This window comes from Hemibagrus wyckioides, linkage group LG22, assembly GCF_019097595.1.
Source record: "Hemibagrus wyckioides isolate EC202008001 linkage group LG22, SWU_Hwy_1.0, whole genome shotgun sequence".
Classification (NCBI taxonomy): Eukaryota; Metazoa; Chordata; class Actinopteri; order Siluriformes; family Bagridae; genus Hemibagrus; species Hemibagrus wyckioides.
The window spans coordinates 17,576,975-17,599,603 of NC_080731.1; the positions used below are offsets into that span (position 1 = coordinate 17,576,975).

The 22,629-nt window shown below is 39.7% G+C and overlaps 1 protein-coding gene across 2 annotated transcripts in view; it reads left to right on the top strand.

The window, feature by feature from the left end:
- The first annotated feature begins 1,250 nt into the window (after nt 1–1,250).
- zmat4a (zinc finger, matrin-type 4a) overlaps nt 1,251–22,629 on the top strand; it is a 52,179-nt gene continuing 30,800 nt past the window's right edge. Inside the window, exons 1-2 of one of the 2 annotated variants that reach the window (XM_058374420.1) lie at nt 1,251–1,435; nt 11,808–11,999. In XM_058374420.1, the coding sequence (XP_058230403.1) occupies nt 1,349–1,435; nt 11,808–11,999 (279 nt within the window). In that variant the 5' untranslated portion in view covers nt 1,251–1,348. The remainder of the gene's footprint in view (nt 1,436–11,807; nt 12,000–22,629) is intronic. The other variant, XM_058374421.1, reaches the window with a different exon arrangement.

The following is a 22,629-nucleotide window of genomic DNA, read 5'->3' on the forward strand; positions in this document are numbered from 1 at the left end:
CGGAAATTGAATATAGTTGCGTTTTGATGGCTGATGGCAGACTGATTGAACTAAGTAGATTAGTTCGGATCCATTTGACGTTTTTATTAGCCGGTTTTGTATAAAAGTTTGATTAATCGCTCTTGTGTTGGTGTTACACATAAATAGTTTGGTTTACTGTGGAGCCAAATCCCTCAAAGGTCCTTCAATGGAGAGCAGATTTCACAGTGCTGCTTTAATACTGCGGGATCAAAGTTAATCATGTTCTTAATGCCACCAAAAATCAATTCACGTGGCCTTGTTTGTTTCACTACAGCTCACCGAGAGTTTTCCTTCTTTCAGTAATGAAACCAAAACGTTTAGATTTTACTGAATGTCAAAAGTATTTGGACGAATACCACCACTTTTCTAGTAAGGTTTTCCACTAGATGTTGGATTGTGATCATTCAGCTACAAGAGCATTAGTTAGATCAGACACTGATGTTGTAAGGAGGTCTAGGGTTGAGTCTGTGTTCCATTTACATTTCTGGCATTTGACAGACACTTTTAACCAGAACAACTCACAGTTTATCACATTCTGTACAGCTGAACAATTGAGGGTTAAGCACCTTGCTCAGGGGCCCAGCAGTGGCAGGTTGGTGGACCTGGGATTTGAATTTACAGCCTTTTGCTCTGTAGTCCAAAACCCTAACCACTAAACCACCACATCCCGAAGGTGTTTAGTGGGGTTGAGTCAGAGTCAGGGCTCTGTGCAGGAGACTCCAGTTCTTCCACTCCAACCTGCACTTCCACACCATGACTTCATGGAGCTTTGTGCACAGGGACATTGTCATGCTGGAACAGGATTTGAGTCTCCACTGAAAGGAAACTGTAATGCTACGAAGATTTTCTTTACAACAGTGTGCTTCCAACATACTGGCACCAGTTCGGGGAAGAAGCACATACAGTGATGGGCACATTCTTTTGGCCATATTGGGCTATAGTGTAAGAATAAGAAAGAAAGTACCTAAATCATCCCGTTTACCGATTCAATGCAGAATAAATAAATACAGGAATAACAGGTAGCACTGCATGTAATTCATGTTCTAAATTTTGTTCCTGGACCCGGGATGACCTTTAAACATATCAAACAGCCCCTTTAATGAGCTAGATCAGATGCATGTTGCAGCACTGACAGAGCCTTTGCAAATCAGTTCTACCATTCACGTGCAGCCGCGCTTGTGCGCGTGGAGCGAAAACAAAAACAACTCTATCCCGACGGCCAATGAGACGCGAGCGGCGGGGCGGAGCGTTTGACCCCCGAGCGAAACGGCAGCGCGCGACCCCGCTTTCCACCCGCCAGTACCGCACGCACGCGCTCCACCGTTGCATGGATTACGCCGTTTCCCTGCAGCTTCAGCACGAGCTCGCCGAGCCCCCGACGCGTTTACACCGCGACTACACTCTGCAGCTACAGGTACGCGCGCATTCACTTGCACACACGCATGCACACGTGCACACGACCATGCGCTCGCGTTGCAATGCATTGAGACTTCTTTTATTCTCTTATTGCGCGCACATGTCCTTGTCTGAGGCAAGACACGCGCGCCGCATGGTGTTCTGTTTACAAGCATGAAGATAATGACAATGGACATCACTTTCCACGTTGATGCACTTTTATTTATTTTACAAAGATTATATGCAATACACAAAAGCGATAAATTAAACAGCATGCATACAAGGATTTGTTTTTCTCTCGTGCATTAAATCTCTTGGACAGTAGGAACACAGACGTTGCATGCACAGGAAGTGCATGCAATAATGCACAGCATCACAAGCTTCATCTCTTCACCCCACAGGTGCTGGAAAGTGTGTATGATGAGTTGATAACTGGTGATGGTTATATGTAATGTCTCTGGATTGTCCACTATAGCACTTATTTGGAGCAGGAATAGGGATACAGTTGTATCAGTTCAGTTGAGTCTGTGAATAAGGTTAGCTTCGTGAGACAAAATTCCCTGTTTTAGCAAGATCAGATAATGCTTTGTTTTGTTTTAGTCCAACAAAGCACACTTTCTAGCAAACTGAAGCATTTTCTAATTACATAGCTGCTTTTACATGAAGCAGGGATGTTTATCAGAATTCTGTGTAATGGACAGTTAGATATGAGATATGAACAGATGTGAATAATTGATGTCTTGTTGACTTTTTTCCTGCAATGAGAGATGCGAGGATGGCCTTTGATTTCCTTTTGAAGGGTTTTTAAGCATGGCTGTTTGCTTTTTCTCAAACCCCCAGGCAGAGCAACTTTGGGATGGTTTGCATCTTCACTCATTCATGATAAATAAAGCCCAGAGAAAGCTTTTTCTCTGTGAATCTGTCAAGACAACATGAAAGACTTATAGCTCTGTAATGCTATTTGTTCACTGTAAGAAATAAAACCAGCAAACTTTTCTTTTCATTCTGGTTTGGTACTATTAGGAAAACATCCTTTGTACCATTAGTAACCTGTAACACTTTATGTTGCACAGAAACTTAAAGGATGAAGGTAAAAATCCATAGAAAACATAGCAAGGATGTACTGTGAGCTGGCTAGTTTATTGTCTTCTTGTAACACATCTCCCAGTAAAATTGTTTCGGAATGTTCTGGGCTATGGGTTTGTCATCTGTAAAAGAAAATAAGTTTAAATATAGCTATATAACACTTTTGTTTTAGAGTTGAGGAGTAAGGTCCTCTTTTCCGATGTTGTCTACTTTGACGCAAAATTTGCTTGTCCTGGCTTCCCAGGCTAATGATTTGTTCACTCCTAAATTAAGTCTACAAATCCAAATCTAATATTGCGTAGGTCCCCATTGTGCTGCTAGAGTGATTCACAGTGTGTTCTGACACCTTTCTGTTATAACCAGCATTAGAAATGAGCTTTTCAGGAATTTGTGCTACAGTAGCTCTTCCGAGGGATCGGACCAGACAGACTAGCCTTTGCTTCCCATGTGCATGAATGAGCTTTGAGAGTCTGTGACCCTGATGCCAGTCCCTTCTTTGGAACTTCTTTTGATATCTGCTTACCACTTTAATACCTCGAGCACCCCACAAGACCTTTTCTTTGGAAGATGCCCTGACCCCATCACAAATTCAGATCAGAGTTGCTCTGATCCTTACACTTCATGCTTCCAACTTCGAGAACTGACTGTTAACTTAGTGCCTAACTTATCCCACCCCTTGACAGGTGCTAATGTAACACGATAATAATGATATTAACGTCACCTGTTAGTGGTTTTAATGTAATAAATGATCAGTGTATATTAATTTACTTTATATTAGCATCCATTGACTTCTACCTACAAACATTAGGCCACCAAAGTAACACCCAACCCCATGAGGACGACCCTCGACTGAGCTTTATGACATCGTTTTTTCCCAATGTTTCCTAAAGGGCTGGTGGCTGGTGTGCGATTATTTATGCATGCAGTTGGTACAGTACTAAACTTGAGGCTGTTATTTGCCAACAATAATTTTTCAGCTTCCGAGCAAAAGTAAAGAAGCAGACATCAGGCTGATTGAGTGCATTTGCATTTATCTCTCTGAGCGCAAGCCCTTTTAATCCTGTACTACTGTACGGGTGAATTTTAAATAAAGACGCACCTTGAGGAACTGCAGTGCTGTTAACAGGAACCTGAATCTTTAGTGGCAGGATGTTCATAGATCATCTCTTCATTTTTTTTTTTTTTATTTGACTTTTTTCCCCGATTCCATTTTTAACCATGCATTTGGCCTCAGAGGACCTCACCGTGCTGTACAGTCTCTGTGGACACTTTCCTGCTTTCCTGTCCGTGCCTCCCTGCTAATGAGAGGTTATGTGGCATGACTGTCACATCCTCGACACTGTTTATTTTATGGTTTTGCCATGAAATGAAGTTTAGGACCGTAACTGCCTTATCCACGCAAGCATACAGTTTATTTGCATAAAGTTGTGCTTATTAATTAGAAAGATATAACTAGATCACAAAGTTGGGTCATGCTACCTGATCCGTAGGTGCTGGGATACAGTATGGTGTGAAATACATAATAATCAACCTTCTAGAATGAGCTATCTTGGCTTTAAGAGCTCTGACAGCAGCTGATATTATTAGACACCATTATTGATGACTGGATGTTTGCTTTGTTGTGTTTTGGCCAAAATTAAACCTTTTGTCTATGAACATCATCATCATATATGGTGAAAAGAGAAGGAAAGGCTTTGGGGCTGGAGGCAGGAGAGTTTTGTTGCCTTGTTGATTAGTTTAAGACTGGGTGGGTTTTCATTAAAAATAACAAACTCAAACATGCAACCAAATTAATTCTGTGCCCAATGTAGCCCTAGATTCTTCTTTATGAGAACAATGGATCCCAAACATGTTCGTAGCATCTCCACTTCAAGCTTTTGTGCCTTGTGAGATTCTTTTCTCCTCACCTTGGTTGTAAAGAGTGGTTATTTGAGTTACTAAGGGTGTCTGTCAGCTTTTAACCAGTCTGACCGATCTCTTCTGACCCACAGAACGTTCACTGAAAGTTTCTGAGATTCTGAACTTCTCAAACTGGCACCAAATCTCTGAGATTACATTGTTCTTTATTCTAATATTTAATCTGACAATTATCTGAACATCTTGCCACATAACTGCACGAAACAGCAGATTAGGGGGAAAAGACTACACTACCCAAAGTGTGTTTAAATACAGAGAGAAAATTCCTTCATCTTCAGTAACCATTTCATCCTTTTAATACTGCTTTTGAAAACAAAATACATAAAAAAGTTTCCTCTTTTAATATGCATCTAACCATTTCTGTCACGTCTTATATTTACCAGAAGACCAATTTTTCTGCCTCATTTAAACATAAAAATATTTCTATATATGACTTTTTAACTCCTTGGGGCTTTTCCATTTGATTTTTATATAAAACTCAGTAATGTTTGACTGTCTTATACCCTTTTGGATTGCATCAAATGTAGCATGCTTGTGATTAGCATGCTAAAACTAGTTGGGGAAGATTGCTAGCATGTGAGTAAGCTAACATGATTGTTTAACAGATGGAAAGCTAATAACAGTACATTTTCACAGCTACAGATTTGTACATTATGAAATGAGAGGAGGTCATTTTCTCTTGGATATGTGTGTGTGTGTGTGTGTGTGTGTGTGTGGGGTGGAGACAGCTGGGCTAATATCCTCCTGCAGTGTTCAGCTACAGCATAGATTAAAATGGCAACTGGGGGTCTCTGAAAAGCTCCAAAACTCAGTTCCACAATTTGGCTTGGGTGTGGGTGTGTGTGAGAGAGATATTGGAGATGTAAACTGGTCCTTGAGGTTCATCCCTGCATATTTGTGTTTTTAGATGTGTGACCGGCTGGCGCTGGCAGCTGGGGATCTGTCGCTGTCGCTATTGGACAAAGAAATCAAGTTTGATAACTTACTACTGACCAGCTGCTCTAGCATTTCACTAATAACTTATCATCTGCTCATCATCTGTCTGTAATCGCTGCTTCTGTTCATGCAGAAAATTGTATTTAAGTATGCACTTTCTGCTTGGAGAGTGTTTCTTGGTTGTGCTAAAGAATGAGGTTTGTAATTAACACCTGCCCTTGAGCATCCATTGCTGTGTGGCTGCCAGTGGAATCTGTAGATGGTGAGAAAGTCTGAATGAGAGAAGTGAGCTAACGGCCGCTAATTACGCCGAGCTTAATTGACTTTGTTGCTTGCTTGGTGCTTGCCAGCATACGTCTGCTTTGTGTATGAAAAGGCTCGCCAAGAATATTTGGAATTTGTTAGGAATGACAAATGATTAGAATTAAAAACAATTTTGTATTTTGGTCTCCATGCAGTTGGAGCAAAAAGGCTAGAACTTTCACACTTCTGATGAGTTGAGTGAAAACGTCCGTTTATAATTTTAGCCACACTGGCTTTTCGGCCTCCGCCATTTTATTCACGTTTACTGTAAGATACCTATGCAATGTTTGCTTGTCCTGGTTAGATGATGTTAGCTTTGTAGCTAGCGTAAGTCTGTTTAGATATTAGCTTAATCCCATTAAATAAGCCGTGGGTTTAAGCCTGTTGAAGATGAAGCTAACTTGGCTGAGTAATATCACTCAAGTCTATTATATTTTATATTTTGTTATTTTATATATTTTTGTACCCTAATTTGTTTTTTTGTTTTTTTTTTATGGTATTTTTGTTATATTCCCTCCTATTTTATATATTGTCTATGGTTGTGGTTACTGCTGGAAACTGTGAATTTCCCTTTGGAATAAATAAAGTATCTATATCCATCCATCCATCTATCCATCGAGCCCACCAGACAAGAAAAAACCCCAGTAAACTCTCCAGGCTTATGTTTTGGTTGCATAAATATAATCACTGACATCAAGCTAGTTACCTTGTTCACTTTACTGTGTTTTAGATCATGCAATGTCAATCGCTCCATTCTCATGGTTGGTAGCATGATCTCAGCTTTCTCCCAGCATAAAATATGACGCGTGACTCCACTGTCTGCTCTATGACAAACAAACGAAAAATCTTCCCTTGTGGTTTTCAGAGTCCACAGGTGCTACAAATTTAAAATTCATGAAGCCAGGACAAAGGGGACATTGTTCTTGAGTACAGGCATCATCCCCTAGATAAGAAAAAACCCTAATGAGGAGAAGATGAGCATCTAACTGCTGGCTCGATGAATACTAGCATTTCTGACATTTGATGAATAGTCTATAGGGTTACAGGGGGTTGATGAATACGCTGTGGAGTAACTGAGTGCTGATTGATGCCAAAAGGGTTCCTGGGAGTCGTATAAATACTTTCTGGGGGTTGAAAAGTTGCTGTTAGACATGGAATAATGCTGCACTGCATTTTTCCTAGTCTCTATACAACCTGTACATTACCTGAATAATATCTGGGAGGTGTTGCTATGGCTGAAACCTTTTTGGAAAAGAAAAAAATACAAGACAGTAAAGAAAATAAAAGCATGCAGTGATGGAGGGAGATTAGGTTTTAGCACTTTGCTGCATTTCTCTGCATCTTAACATGGTAGGGTTTCAATAATGGTAGAAAGCTGATGTGTTTAGGAATGCTGTATGGATGTGGTGTGCATTTATAGAATTGTCTGTGTGTGTGTGTGTGTATGTGTGTGTATTTGTATATGTGCAGAGCTATGCTGAACTGGCTGACAGCTCAGACTGAGCATCTTTATTTTGAGAATTCATAAATGCTTTCCGAGGACACCGAAGGTTCATTGTTACATTCCTTCCTTTTCTATCTTCCTTTATTACTTACCTGTATCTATATCTGTCTTCATTCATGCTTCCTTCCTCTGTTGTTTGCTTTCCTAGTTCTTTGTCCCTTTCCTGCTTATCTGTCTCACGCTTTGTTTCCTTTTCTCTTCCTCATCTTCTCATGAGCCAGCTGACACAGTGCCTTCAAGTTGTGAAGGCTTCAAGTTTAGACATCTGTCAAAATTTCGGTGTTTCTAAAAACTTGCCTCAGAATAATTTGTCTTCCTCATAACTTAGAACACTTTTTTCTGCACTAGTGACAAGCAGAGTTTGCATAAAAATTGTATTGCTTTGTTGTTACTGGGAGGATGTTTTCCTCCACAATATGCATCTCTTGGATATTTTAAGTAAGGAATAAAACACTTCAGGAAAAAAAAATCAAATGGTGAAATGGAGTCAGTGTTACTGGTTGATTATATTTCTGTAGCAGCATATCCTTTCTGAACTGCTCATCCTATGCAGGTTTGCAGGGAGCCTGGAGTCTATCTCAGGGAAATCTATGGACAATGTGTGGGATATCTGCTCCTGTTACCAGTCCATCACAAGGCACAATCACACACACCCACTCACAATCTATGGACAATTTAGAGATGCCAGTAAGCCTACCATGCTCTTTGGACTTGGAGAGGAAACCAGAGAACCTGTAGGAAACCTCCACAGCACAGGGAGAGCATGGAAACACATGGAGAACATGCAGGGCAAAGGCAGGAATCTAACCCCCAACCCAGGGGTGTGAGGCATATGTCGTAACTGTTGTTAGCTGTACTACAAATGAACACAATCTGACCATCAGAACTGAAAATTTAACCTCTTCCCCAGTATACTTTTTTTCCCTTCCTTCCTTCCTTCCTTTCTTCCTTTCTCCCTCCCTCCCTGCATCCGTCAAGGTTGCATGTTCTACCCATGCTCTGGGGGTTCCTCGTACTGTGGATTCTTCCCCCAGTTCAAAAACGTGTTGTGGGCTGATGGGCATCTCTTTAAATTGTCCGTAGTGTGTGAGTGGGTGTGTAATTGTGTCTGCAACTGTGCCCTTTGATAGGTTGGCACCCTGTCTAGGGTGTCCCCTGCCTTATGCTCCCAGTCTCCTGGGGTAGACTCCAGGCTCCTTGTGATACTGTGTAGGATAAGCGCTACAGAAAATGGATGGATAGCAGGATGGATAATTCCTTCATGAATATTCTCAAACCCTCATCAAAAAGGGTAACCCCAATCCACCTCATCTCTAGTTGTTTAGGCATTATTTAAACGGTCATTAAACTGTAATTTAAAAGATCCAAAAATTCTGAGTGATTTTTAATTCTATTTCATTGAATGTACCCATTTTTGCCCAAGGAGATTACAACTTCCAGGGAAAAAAAGTGGTCTCATGAATTATTCATATGACTGAACTTGGGCAACAAAAAAACATTAAAATCCTATACAAAGAATTATTTTTTTCCAAAATGAATCACTTTTTTCCCCCAAAATGAATCATTCACCAAAAACGCTATTAATATAGTTTTATTTATTATTCAGTGGTTGAGCAGAGATCTCAGTGGGTTTTTCAGACCAGCTAAGCTACACCAATCATATTCTTGCTTGAACTGTGGTCTGGGGCCAGTTCACCTGCTGTGTACTGCAATTTACCACATATTTATATCATTTATACACAGTCTGAAACCACATTTATGAGGTATTCCCTTCTTATTATTCACTATGGGAAGCTTATAGAGACGTTGTAAAATAATGGTGTTTCAGGTTGATCCCTAAGGAAACAACCTGGAGCCAGATGCAAAAGAGTATTGATATCTGTACCACTTTACATAAAGTGACAGTATGGTCAGAGGGGCTACTCGAAGCCCAAAACACAAGGTCTTTTTGAAATCCAGGTTATGAAATTTGACAAAACTATGCTAGATTGTTTCACAAGATCCCAAATAAAGTACACCAAGGTGCATTTATCAAAGAATAAATTGGTAGGTGTGTTGCAAGTGACTTAGAAAGAATAGCTGAATAAGTTACCTTATCTATGTGCATAATTATGTGTCTAGCAAAATCTTGTCCAGTGCTTCGAACAGGAAATGATGGTTCCTGCCAAGTAGTGCAAAGACCCAATGGTGTTTCAACCCAGTACTTTGAAGGGAAAATCATGGTTCCTGGGGAATTGTGTCTTCATTTCAAACTCTACAAAGGGGAAATGGGAGTTCCTTCCTGGTACTACTAAGGGGAAATGGGAGTTCCTTCCTCGTACTACTAAGGGGAAATGGGAGTTCCTTCAAAGGGGAAAAGGAAGTTCCTTCCTGGTGCTACAAAGGGGAAATGGGGGTTCCTTTCTGGTACTACAATGGGGAAATGGGCATTCCTTCCTGGTTATACAAAGGGGAAATGGGGGTTCCTTTCCGGTACTACAATGGGGAAATGTGAGTTCCTTTCTGGTACTACAATGGGGAAATGGGGGTTCCTTCCTGGTTATACAAAGGGGAAATAGGGGTTCCTTCCTAGCCTAGTACTTTAAAAGGGAAATGGTAGTTGTGGGTGTATGACAAAGATGTACTGGTGTCATGTAACCTTCCTGATTGGCTCCTGCTTTTATTGTCTCCAAACCTGACAGGTGCTGTCTGAATGTCTTATTAGGTTTCATCCCCATTGTGTGTGTATATTGCCTTTGCACAGTCAGTTAGATCTAATTTACCAATTCTAAGCCATGGGTCGCTTTCAGTTTTCCAGTCAATCAGCTTTCATTTCATTTATTCTAGTGTTCTCTGGATTTTACCCATCTGGTTCAGTGTCACAATTTTCATTTTGTTTTTTGTTCATTTGTGCCTCTGTAGTGGTAATTATTTTGATCAGTAGAAGACTGCTAGGTCTTTGATTTTTTTTTTTCTTTGCTGTCCTTCTTAGTCCCACTTTTCACTTTATTCCTTCTGTAATGTTATGCCACAGAATGCTAATGAGCTCAACTGGGACACTGGGACATCAGCAAAAAAGCCAAGAATCTGTGTATGTGTCAGAAAGAGGCACACAGAGATCTTCACTCGGCCCAGCAGTTGCTTTCACAGCATCACAAGTATCACAAAGTAGAGATGGTGTATCTGTGTGGGGGTGTGTTTGTCCTTCTGTGTTTGAGCCTTCCACTGATTGCTCCTTGCACTCACAGCTTTCTTCACAGCTTCCTTGGCTGGTCTTCTGTTAATATGATTTTCAAGGCCTCTTTCAGAAACTTTGCCAAAAATGCCATGAATATCTAAATCCAAACCTTCCCTCTTAAACCATTTTTTTAAAAAAGGAATCGACGTCTGAATGTTAATTTATAGCTAGCTATCTAAAATAAAGTGTAGAGAACTACACTATGACTTCCAGATACTTCTAACGTTTGTATTTGTATTACCCCAGCTGTGCTCTGTGTATTTTATTATCAAATAATTGTCATTTTTAGTGCTTGATGGCAATCATTAATTTTCTATCTAAACAATTTTACTACTGGCTAATGACACGAATTCCCCAACCAGTTTAAATCTGTCGTAGTTTAAATCATAGTCATAGTCTGTCAGAGTTTGCAGTCTGATTTCTTTTGTGCCTAAGGTAGGTCCGTGATGACGGTTATATCTGAGTTAGTGTATGAGATATGAGTATAATTTCCCATCCGTTTCCAAAACAGCAACCCTGACACGGAACTGTCAGGGTGACTTACAGCAGCTCAGAAACATTGTATTATTGCATGTAAATGTATTTTTGTTCTATGTACTGTTGCTTTAAAAGGAGTGACCAGATTTAAACAAATGTTTCTCCCCCAAACACATAATCATAGAGTCATTAAAAAGACTAAAAAGTCAGCTTTCATCAGCTTTAATGATGCAGGAACTTTTTCACCTAAGCCAAGTGTAGGGATTTTTTTTCCATTGGATGTCTAGAAGGCAGAAAGTCTTGTGAACATCTGCCAGCTCTGCCATGCGCTTTCTTGCTTCCTTGCTGTGGTATCCACATGCACTTCTGACGCTCATGCAAAGGGCAGGACGGATGAAATATGCCATTTTACTTCGCTGTTTATATCTTACTTTGTTATTGCTTTGGCCTCAGGGTTACAGTGGATCTAGAGTCTATTAAAGGAACCGGAAATTGGCGCAAGATTATGGTAAGATACTTAGAATGGGGCAGCAAACTAAAATTTATACACATATTTCATACCTTAAGGACAGTTTAGAGTAGCTAGTCCACCTGTTAGCATGTTTTAGAATAATTTTGAGGCATTAACAGAAAGTCTTTGCAAATATATTATAATCTTGCTTGATGTGTTATCGTATTACATTACCTACCACTTTTTAGCCTTGTCCATCTGGTACCCAAGCAACCGAAATATAGGCTTCAGCATCACCCTGGAGCTGCCCCTGTGGGCTAGCTAATACATTTGTGATTTTTCCACCTCTGGTAATGTGCCCAGGATCCACCAGACACCAAACAGAATGTTGTACCGAGAGAAAAAAATCAGCAGAAGCCATATGTTCTCAATAAGTAACACCATTCCTTTTCCTTTCTCTAAGCGACAGATGATTTCTGACTTTCTGTCTTTTCTTTCAGATGAAGTCAACGGAAGTGGAGCAGGGCCTTTTCACGGACACCTACTGCAAAGTGTGCAGTGCACAGCTCATCTCCGAGTCTCAGAGAGTGGCACACTACGAGGTCAGGACTCTTCTCTTCCAATCTGTCCATCATTCCGACTTCCCATCTGTTAGCCTTCTTCGTCTTCTGTCTGTGCCATTCGACGATGCGGTGCGTTTCCCGTTTCCAGACGGCTGGGCTGATGTGTCTTTGCCATTGATATGTGTTGACAGGGAAGTGTAATTTAAGGCTTGCTTTTCATCTTGTCTATGTTATCCGCAAACAAACAAGAAAACGTATGCAGATTTTTACCTCTTAGTACTGGAGTTGACTTTGTCATCCATTCTTGAATTATTAATACACTTCAGATCTGTTCCTTGGAGCAAGGATGTGTGGTTCAGATATACATTTATATATAGATCTCATATACTGTATATCTCCATTTAAAAGAGATATAGTGTATATTAGGGTTAAGTGTCTTATGAATAGGGTTTAAGATGCTGTTATAGAGGCTTCTCTTGCTTTTGCATTGCTCTGTGCTTGGTTTGTAGAGGCTTGTTGCAAGATCTCTCTCACACACACTTAAGTTATAAGCCTACTAACTCGTCACTCAAATGTCAGGTTGTGCGCCCAGTTTTCCTTTATAACCGATTAACATTAGCATGTACTCAAGCCGCCGTGTCTTCTAACCCTTTCATCCCTTTCAGTTTTGCTGCAGAAAATCGTTTCGTTTTGTCTTGTTGCTCAAGCAGGCTCCTAGAGGTAGTACTCTCTTCAGGAACATCGAAAATACACTGAAGCTACACATTTCTACAGTATATAACGGATACACTTCTGTCTGTCTAGCTTTCATTAGCTGGTATAAAGTTACGTCACTTCCTGTTGGAAATGGTGTACAAATCTATTTAGAGCGAAGGCGCCTTAAAAATCTTTTCTCCGGACATCTTTCAGTCATTTCTGCAGCAGACAACAACAGGCTGCGATTTCTTCTGACTCACGTGATCACTTAGCCTGTGTCATTAGCCTGCTGATGATCAGTGTGACTGTTTAATCGTCCTCCCTAAATGTAGCTGTGATAATTAGTTCCTTCACAATCAATGAGGAGCTTCCCTGAATTCCTGCATGTATAAGCTGACTGCGCAGCACATTTAATACAGTCGTAATAGCAGCACACTTTCACTATGGTCTTCGCCTAAAGCTTCATTTGGATGGGACTCAAAAATCATTTGAATGCAGCAGATGCACACGTTATTTTCCGCCCGCGATGTTAGCAGCAGAGCCAAAAAAACTGAGCTTTATACAGAACAAACCAGTGATAATTGGGGTTCTTTCAAAGCCAATGCTAATTTGGAGTCAACAAATCCTCAGTGTTGTCTGATTTCCCCGATGCCATGGCCAGCTGAAACGTTTAATGCTCTTCTGATTATGCAGCAGCATAAAAACAAATTCGGTTAAAATTTTTATTAAATGTAGCTTATATTTCCAGATCTGAGTTCCCAGAAATAGTAGTGCAGATTGCATTTATATTTTGCCTGAACAGGATACTTACATCTCTTTGTTTTATCTGTACAGACACTTTCCCCAAGCAATGGCTGAAAAAAAAAATCTGTTAGTGTTTCAAAACACACACACACTCAGATGTCTCCTGCAAAATGATACTGTAGCAGCCTCTGATTGCTTGAATGTGAAAAAAGTGACAGCCGAAGACCGCAGAATGAATTGCTTTAGGATTTGTAGACAAAAGACATTGTATGACCTTCACTGAGTATGACCTACCTTTCAGACAGATGAAAGCTAAATTACAGTGGAGTGTAAAATAGCATTTATAGTCTTTAAAAAGGACATTGATGTTTGTTTAATATTAATAAAAATAATTATAATAAATATCATATTATGTTGTATTGGTCCCCCTTTTGCTGCCAAAACAGCCCTGACCCGTCTAGGCATGGACTCCACTAGGTACCTGAAGGTGTGCTGTGGTATCTGGCACCAAGATGTTAGCAGAAGATCCTTTAAGTCCTGTAAGATGCGAGGTGGAGCCTCCATGGATCGGACTTGTTTGTCCAGCACATCCCACAGATGCTCTATTGGATTGAGATCTGGGGAATTTGGGGTCCAAGTCAACACCTCAAACTCAATGTTGTTTTTCTCATCAAACCATTGCTGAACTATTTTGCTTTGTAGCATGGCACATTATCCTGCTGAAAGAGGTCGAAAAGAAAGAGGTAGGGCTGCACGATTGTGACAAAAATCATAATTGTCGATTATTCCCTTGAAATTGTAATTGCGATTATCACAATTTACATTATTTACATGTTTTGAATAGCTTTATATCATTGTTTAAAGCAACTGCATGCCATATTTTATAACATATAAATATTTTTTATCTTGGTGACTTTTCTGTCCTATTTCTTTGTGGGTGGAATCATCAGAGAGTACTTGAGCAAAACGATCAGTTACAATACTAGTATTTGTAGTGCTGAGAAAAAGTATTTTAACTTAAATACTGCATTAGTTAAATAATAGAAAGTCATGATGTTCAGAATGTAATGTCTTAGTGCTTTAACAGTTTATATTTTATTTAGATCTATGTTTAGGCTTTTTTAATTTAAGGCTTTTGTACGTCTTGGGTATGGAATAATATTCAAAAGGGTCCTATATGTCAGGGGTTTTCAGAATCAAAGACAGTGGGCCTCCTTTTTTACGCAACATACATTTGTTAGCCGACTTTTATCAACTGTGTTAACATTAAAAATTAGGCTATTATCTGGATATTAACATTGCTGTGTTTTCTGACCGTTTTTATTGCTGTTGTGCTGATAAGGACATGCCTACAGACTATTAGGCCAATTAAAAGTCTTTATTCGCCCCTCACAACATAACATGCAATAAACACCCCTTAAGCACGCAGAATAATGTAAGTAGATTTTTTTTGTAATCGCAGCTTTGAACGATTACGTAATCATGGCATCTGTAATCGTAATCGTAATCGCGATTTGAAAATTGATTAACTGTGTAGCCCTAGTCACAGGCATCAAGGAATACCGTTTCCATATAAGGGTGTACATGGTCTGCAACAATGCTTAGGTAGGTGTACATGTCAAAGTAACATCCACACGGATGGCAGGACCCAAGGTTCCCAGCAGAACATTGCCCAAAGCATGACACTGCCTCCACCAGCATGCCTTCTTCCCATAGTGCATCCTGGTGCCTTGTGTTCCCCAGGAAAGTGACCTGGCCATCCACGTGATGTTTAAGAAAATGTGTTTCATCAGACCAGGCCACCTTCTTCCATTGATCCGTGGTCCAGTTCTGATGCTCACATGCCAATTGTTGGTGCTTTCGGTGGTATACATGGGTCAGCATGGGCACTCTGACTGGTCTGTGGCTATGCAGCCCCATGCACAACAAACTGTGATGCACTGTGTATTCTGACACCTTTCTATCAGAACCAGCATTAACTTCTTCAGCTACTTGAGCAACAGTATCTCGTCTGTTGGATGTGCATCAATGAGCCTTGGACCACTTTTGATAGATACTGACCTCTGGAGCCTGGGAACACACCAAAGATCTGCAGTTTTGGAGATGCTCTGATCCAGTGGTCTAGCCATCACAATTTGGCCCTTGTCAAATCTCGAATCCTTACGCTTGTCCATTTTTCCTGCTTCTAACACATCAACTTTGAGAACAAAATGTTCACTTGCTGCCTCTAATATATCCCACCCACTAACAGGTGCCATGATGAGGAGATTCACTTCACCTGTAAGTGCTCATATTGTTATGCCAGATCATGTAAATATATATATATATATATATATCTGAAGTGTGTAATACTTCATAAGCCACAACAACTTTCCAAGCATTCATTTATTTTTTTTTTATATATTAAAATACAGAGAATCTCACCAATACCTCCTAGTAGTCACTAGCTAGAGAGTAAAGACCTTCACTACTGGCTAATGACACAAATTCCCTAAATCAACCAACTGTTTTTCAAAACAAATAAATCTTTTGTGCCTATATTTGGTGCATGATGACATTAAAAAAAATAGTTAGCAATTCCTATTTATGGTATTTAAAATTTACTATATTCAGATTGATAATATTTTATAGAATTTGAACAAAATGTACACATTCAAATTGCTTCCTCCTGAGTTACAGCAGCTATAAACAGATGTTCCCTTACCAGCCTCAACACCACCAACAAAAAAACCTGCATCATGTTACAGAAAAACAGTAAAGTACATAGTCATCTGGAAGAAAAATAGTACAAAACAGAGTAAAAAACGAAGACGCATCTGAAAGATCATCATCACCTCATTACTTTCTTTCCATTTTCATGAATAATGAACACCCTGAGCACATTAGAGCAGGGGTGGACTACTATTTCACATCAAATTTTCAAACTATACAGCAAGTCGCTTCAACGCCTGCAGCACTGGCGAAACTTCTTCACTAATTACATTGACCCGATCTGTATTTTCCGTCAAGCGCTCTTTTGAAAAAAGTCAATTTTTCGGAACGGTTTTCTTTCGCTGAGCAGCTTTCCATGCAAATATTGCTTTTGTGAGCTCGCCTTATGGATGGTGGAAGGGCAGAAAATGCATTTTGCTGACTAGCAGCTGGTTGGAAAGCTTATTAGCCAGCTCTTCGCATGACAGATCGCTAGCATAGTTATGCCGTTTGGTTGAACACTGAGCTTGCACATTCCTATTTTTTTTACATCAACAGCAAGAAAAAAAATGTTGCATTAAAGTCATCATAAAGTGCCTTTTTAATACTGACTTATGCTTATACACTTCAGGAAACCTCGCAGGCATAAAACAATTCCTTTCCATTTTTGTATTGCTAATAAGCCCTTTTTTATCCCATCCACCATTGGAGGCTAAGTGTGAAACAAATAAAAAAGAGAAGGAGCTATTAAATGGAAAACGATCCCCGAAGCCACTGGGAATAAATAGCAAGTCCCTTGGCATGGTGGTGGAGTTTTGTATGTCCAAGTCTTGCATGGAATATTAACCAAGATGTTTCTGAAAGCCATTTTTCTCCTCAGCAGTCTGCGTGAGGGAACATTTCCTGCTGCTTCTCTGTCAGCTGTGGAGACAGATTTAATGTTGGATTATCACTAACTGGAATTAATTAAGAAGAAACATTTTTTTTTTGCTTTGTTGATTTCAATCTTGTTGAGATAATCTGAAAAACAAAATGGTGAAAAACTTTCCTCTGGATGTAGTTGAAGTAAAATATGTTTGAAATGCTCAGGCTCTTTATATTGAGCATTGCAGTGTTTTCTCTTGGGTTGAAACCCAAAGCAATCGAGGAAGGTAAATGTCAAATATGTAGCTATTGTGGCCTAATTTTCATGGGCAGCTCCCCTCTGGCTATTAAAAAAACGAATATAATACATGATTGTACACTAGTACATGTTCTTGTTTTTTATAGATGTTGCTTTTCAAATGATTAACATAAGGTATAAGACCTGGAGGCTTGCTATTATATGAAAATAATCAATTATTTCCTGAAATGATGTTCTAGGTATAAAAAAAATACTCATTCTTATAAAAAAACACCAATTTTCCAATTTCAATTTTTAATTTATTAATAAACAACCCACCATTCTTTTTATCCATTTATAGCTACATTTAATATTATGGAACGTCCACGAATCAGCTTACTTCCTGTTATCACTTGCATTAAAGCAGCTATAAATTATGGTTTCTTCACCAGCCTCTTGTTTTATTTTTCACTTTTGAAGATCTCTTTATAAAGAATTTACATAGATTTTTTAAGGTCGGGCTTAAATTATAGAATGTCCACCATACAAGTTCCTTTGAATGAGCAGTTAATATAGAAATGTTAATGTGTTTTCAATTTCTAAGTACAATAAGGCCCCTGTGGATGGAATGTCCCACATTTTTCTGTGGTCACTTCTGCAATGAGCAGGACACACAATTTTTCAGCCTTGCACAATTTGTACTCCAAAGACTAAAACAAATGTACTCCATGTGATCACACATTTTGTACTGAGGTAGTCCCACGAGCAAACAGAACAGGATGTGTTTTGAGAAAAGAAAAGTGAACACACTCCGAAAGGCTAAAAAATGCAAAGGCTTTTACTCTATAGATATAGATACCCATTTGCTGTTTTTTTAGGTCACCACCACGTGGTAATTAAGCAAGGCATGCCTGTGTTTATTTGTATGCTTGTTCTAAGTGGCTCACTCTAATTTGGCCACACCCACCAGCAAAATGGTTGCTCAAATGGATGTAATTAAAGGACTTCCCATAGTGTCCTGATTCAAACCCAAACTCATTTATCTGATCCTTTTCAGGTTCTGCTTTCCTTATTTGGTGTTTGTTTCCTGTTTTGTTTTGCTTTTTAATCCACAAGCAATCTAAGCCTTTTCCCTCAATTGGATGTTTTTTCTTGTGTAAATTGGTTTCCTGGTATGCTGAAATGTGCTTTTTACTGTTTTATTATTAAATCTAGTGTTGGTATATGATTACTTATTGTGGATTCAGTTCCTGTTTACTTGTTGCACATTTTATTGTGTTGTGGATTTGATTTTGGAATGGATATGATTTCCAATCTACATTTAATGAAATAAAATAATTGTGGTCAGGTGCATCCTCTTTTAATTTATTTATCCTTGAGATGTGTCTTTTTAACGCAATTAGATTAGTCCATCTGTTGCAATGTGAATTGATTGGATGCCATTTGGAAAGGCGCACGACAAATTACGCTTCATTATTAGGACATAAACCGAACCCAAGTCCAAGGATCTGTCTGTGGATCGGTGTGATCAAATTTTGGCAAGGCATAGATCATGGCAAGGATACAAAACAATTCTAAGGGTTTGAGTATTCCCAGAATCACAGTGGCCTCAACAATTTGTAGAGGTATGGCAGACGTTTTGAACAACTTTGAATCTTCCTAAAGTTGTCCTTCAGGGAAAGATAGGGAGGGAAAGTGAGGTAAGAAAGAAGGGTCACTCTAGAAGAGCCCCAAAGGTCCTGGGAAAAGATGGGAGAACCTGCACATCACCATCCTGACTGTGAAGCTTGGTGGCAGCACCATCGTGTTATGAGGGTCCTTCTCAGCAGCAGGGACAGGGACACTGGTAACAGTTGAGGGATAGATAAATGCCACCAAATACAAAGCATCCTTGATGAGAACTTCCTCTCAAGTGCATTTATACTCAGCTTGGAGTGACAGTTCACCTTTCAGCATGACAATGACACAAAGCAAAGAAGCAAAACAACACTTGCGTAGCTTTAGGGCAAATCTCTGAATGACCATGAGTGGCCAAGCCAAAGCCTAGATCTTAGACCTCATTAAACATCTGCCATTTGAAGATGTCAGTTCATAGGTACTCACCATCCAATCCAAGACATAAATTGGCCAAATCTAGGTCTGCAAAGCTTGTAAATTGCTGCCACAGGCTTCTACAAAGTATTGAATACATGGTCTAGATACTTTTGGGAAGTTTTTGAATGCCTTCTGAATCTATTTTCTTAGTCTGCCTACAAATCGTCCAGCCTAGTCTCAGTCTCAGGTTCCATTCCATGGCCAAGGAATATCTGAACATACCTGTTCATTGGTTTGAAGGTTGCAGTCTGATCAGCTATATGTCCAGTTTTGCCAGAGGTGTGGGTCTGCTGGGAAATGTCATTCATGGTCTGAAATGTCATTCAAACTTACTACATGATTCTAGGCCATGTTTTGTGATGAAAAGCATTAGACTCTTAAGTAACAGCCGTTTTGCCAGACTAGTCTGATTCTGACCCCTTTCACTACCATAATATGAGCATGTCCTCACCGTGTGATGCTTTTGTGTCTTCGATCGTTGTCACTTTTCTGTCGTTAAATGGTGCTCATATCATGAAACTTGCTTGTTCAATGACTTGACGATTTTTGTGAGAAAATGGAAGTGGGATAAAAGCGAGTGATGTCTGGACAAAAACAACAGTGCTCACTGAGCTTTGATGAATTGTATGGATTTATTGATGAATTGACCTCCAGAGATACAACTTTCTGTTTACAAGGATGCTTTATTTTCAGACTACAAAAGACTGCAGTTTGCCTCTTGGAAGGTTGTCAGATGGATCTCGTCACGAGGGCACTTTGACCGTGTCTTGTCAATTACAATTCAACTGCTCTTAATTTGTGCATCCTGATGTTTATCCTTCTTTAAAGTCAGAAGGGAGTGTGTACCATCTGATAGAAACAATCCTGTGAGGCCTAAATAGCTGACATACAGCATTTATTACCTTTATGGTCACTGTCACTGCGGTCGGAGTTCATAGGAAAACAGATTTCAAAATAGCATCAGCAAAAACACTGGTTTGAGGACAAAAAGATAATACTTATGGCCTGTGGAATATAACTGAGACAACTGCATTAGAAGAATGTCATCCAGGCTACCAAAACACACTCCTCAGAAACTTCTCAGTGTAAAGCACACTCTTGTAGCCAATCTGCCTCAAGGTTCGACATAATACACTTTCTGTGATACTTTTTCTACTTACCGTTATTTGAGGTATGGTAGCCATCCTGTCAGCTTGAATCAGCTTGGCCATTTTTTCTGTACTTTTATGAACAAGGTTCTTGCCGAGCAGCAGAAATACTCAAACTGAGTGGGTTTTATTCATTTGTACACAGTTATACTGCAGAATAGATTTTAAATGCTTTCACATTTTTACCGTTTTTATGTTCTGAGGCATCAAAAATGAAGTAACTACGAATTGCTTTTAAACTAGTCCAAACCCAGGGGCAGCTTTTTTGATTCCCTCAGTTTGTCAGTCTCAATAACTTTCAGGGCTACTTTTCTTTTTCTTTCTTTCTTTCTTTCGTTCTTTCTCTTTTCCATTAAATAAGCAACCTCCCTATCCACATCTCCCAAGAGAAAAGAAAATAAACAGGAAAGTTCTGACAGACTTTCAGTTATCTATAAAAATTTGAAGAGATAGTGCCAAGCTAGTCTGATCCTTCTCCAGCTAATGAGTTCAGTTTAGAGGTGTGTGTAGGACTGTGTTTTTTTTTTAAATCACATACAAACCCACTCCCAAAGGAATTCTGACAAATCCCATCTGTTCCCAGGGGAATTCTGACTAATCCCAACCACTCTCACACCCACCTGCAATATTTTCTAATGAACTTTTTGGTGGTTTTATTTCCTAGAAATATTAATAAATTGGTCTATTAAACCACTTTTTTTGTTGGATCCTCTTGGCTTCTGGTCCTGAAACACAGCTCTAGCTCTGTCAACTTTATTTTATCCACCCAAACACGTAAAAATGACCTGTGTATCACAGTCAGCATCACCTTCCATGAAATTGATGTAGATAAAAAGTTGGGGTACCTAAAAAGGCCTTTTTTAACCTTAACTGTGATTGAGTCTTCCCTCCTCTATCCAACAGCTTTTTTCTCTTTCACAGATGGATGTCATCTGTAAAATGTGAAAGACAGACGGTGGCTTTTTCGCAATGTAACAGCTGCATCAGGCAACAGGCAGATTGTTGACTCAGGCTTATGAGTTTTAGTGGCAGCAAAATAACTTCATAATTCCTTCCTTTGTTCAGTCTGGTTCTGTTCTGGTTGTTTTCTCAGCCTCTATACCTGAGACCTGCTTGTAATCAGCAACAACTTGAATGTTACTCCCAGTGGTATGGGGTATGTGATTAGAAAGCTCTTTCCTCAATTAACAGGGGTAACTGTTATTATCTGAGATATCAATCACAAAGCTTTGTTTCTGGATATACTTTATCCCTTCCAACACAATTCCAGCTAATTCCAACTGACCTGCATCAAATAACCAGACTTGATATGCCAGATCAGATCTATAGGATTGCAGTTCAAATGAAACCCTGTAGGAAGGTAAATCTCCAGAATCAGGGTTAGCAGTCAATGATCTAAGCTAGGATTACACTGGATGCAGAGCTTTGCTAGTGCCAATGTTTACACACTTGCCTTTAGTACATCTGTTCACTGATTAAGGCTTCAGGGCAAAGCTGAAACATCTAGTCGGAAGAGAGTCCTGGAGTACCCTCTTTGACCCTTTGAACAGGAAAAGATAGTAAGGTTATGATGGTTATGGTACGATCTTGAGAAGCAGCAGCAGCAGCATGAGTGTCAATGTAGATGGTATATAAAGCTATTAAACCAATCTAGCCAAGAGTATATTTGACAATGTCTGGCATGGGGTTTGATGCTCCCACTTTTGCACTGGTAAGACATGTGCATGTGTTGTTACGTCTCACGTATTTATTAGTATATTTAAAATATGCTGCCGACCTTACTAAGCAGCATCCATAACTCGTAAGAAAAACAAGAAAATGTTTGAATGTAATTCTTTGAGTATTTGACTCATTACCAATTGCTTGGTCCTGGCTGTTCCACAGCCCTAGTATACATCTCCTGCTCCATCGCCAAGGACAGTTTCCTTTTTTATGCTGTTTGTGTCATGGCAACTGCTGTGGTATTGACAGGACCATTGGGCGCTACACCATCAACAGTTCTGCAGGCTCTGTAGCCAAACCCACGCCAGTTCCTGATCTGCTCTGGGCTAGTGGCCCCCTTGGCTCTACTTCCTGGACCGCACTTTGACAACCACTGTACTCCAAATCCACATGCCAGAGAGTGAAGATGTGTAGCATCTGATGGTTTTATGGCCCTTGCATGAGGCCCTTGCTTCAGTTTTTGTATGTGGCATTAGTTCCCAGTCATTTATATTTGTGCAGGTTATTTTTCTGGTTTGGTTTGGTCTGTAGCCTTTGGTCTGTTAAGTGATTCAAACTTTAC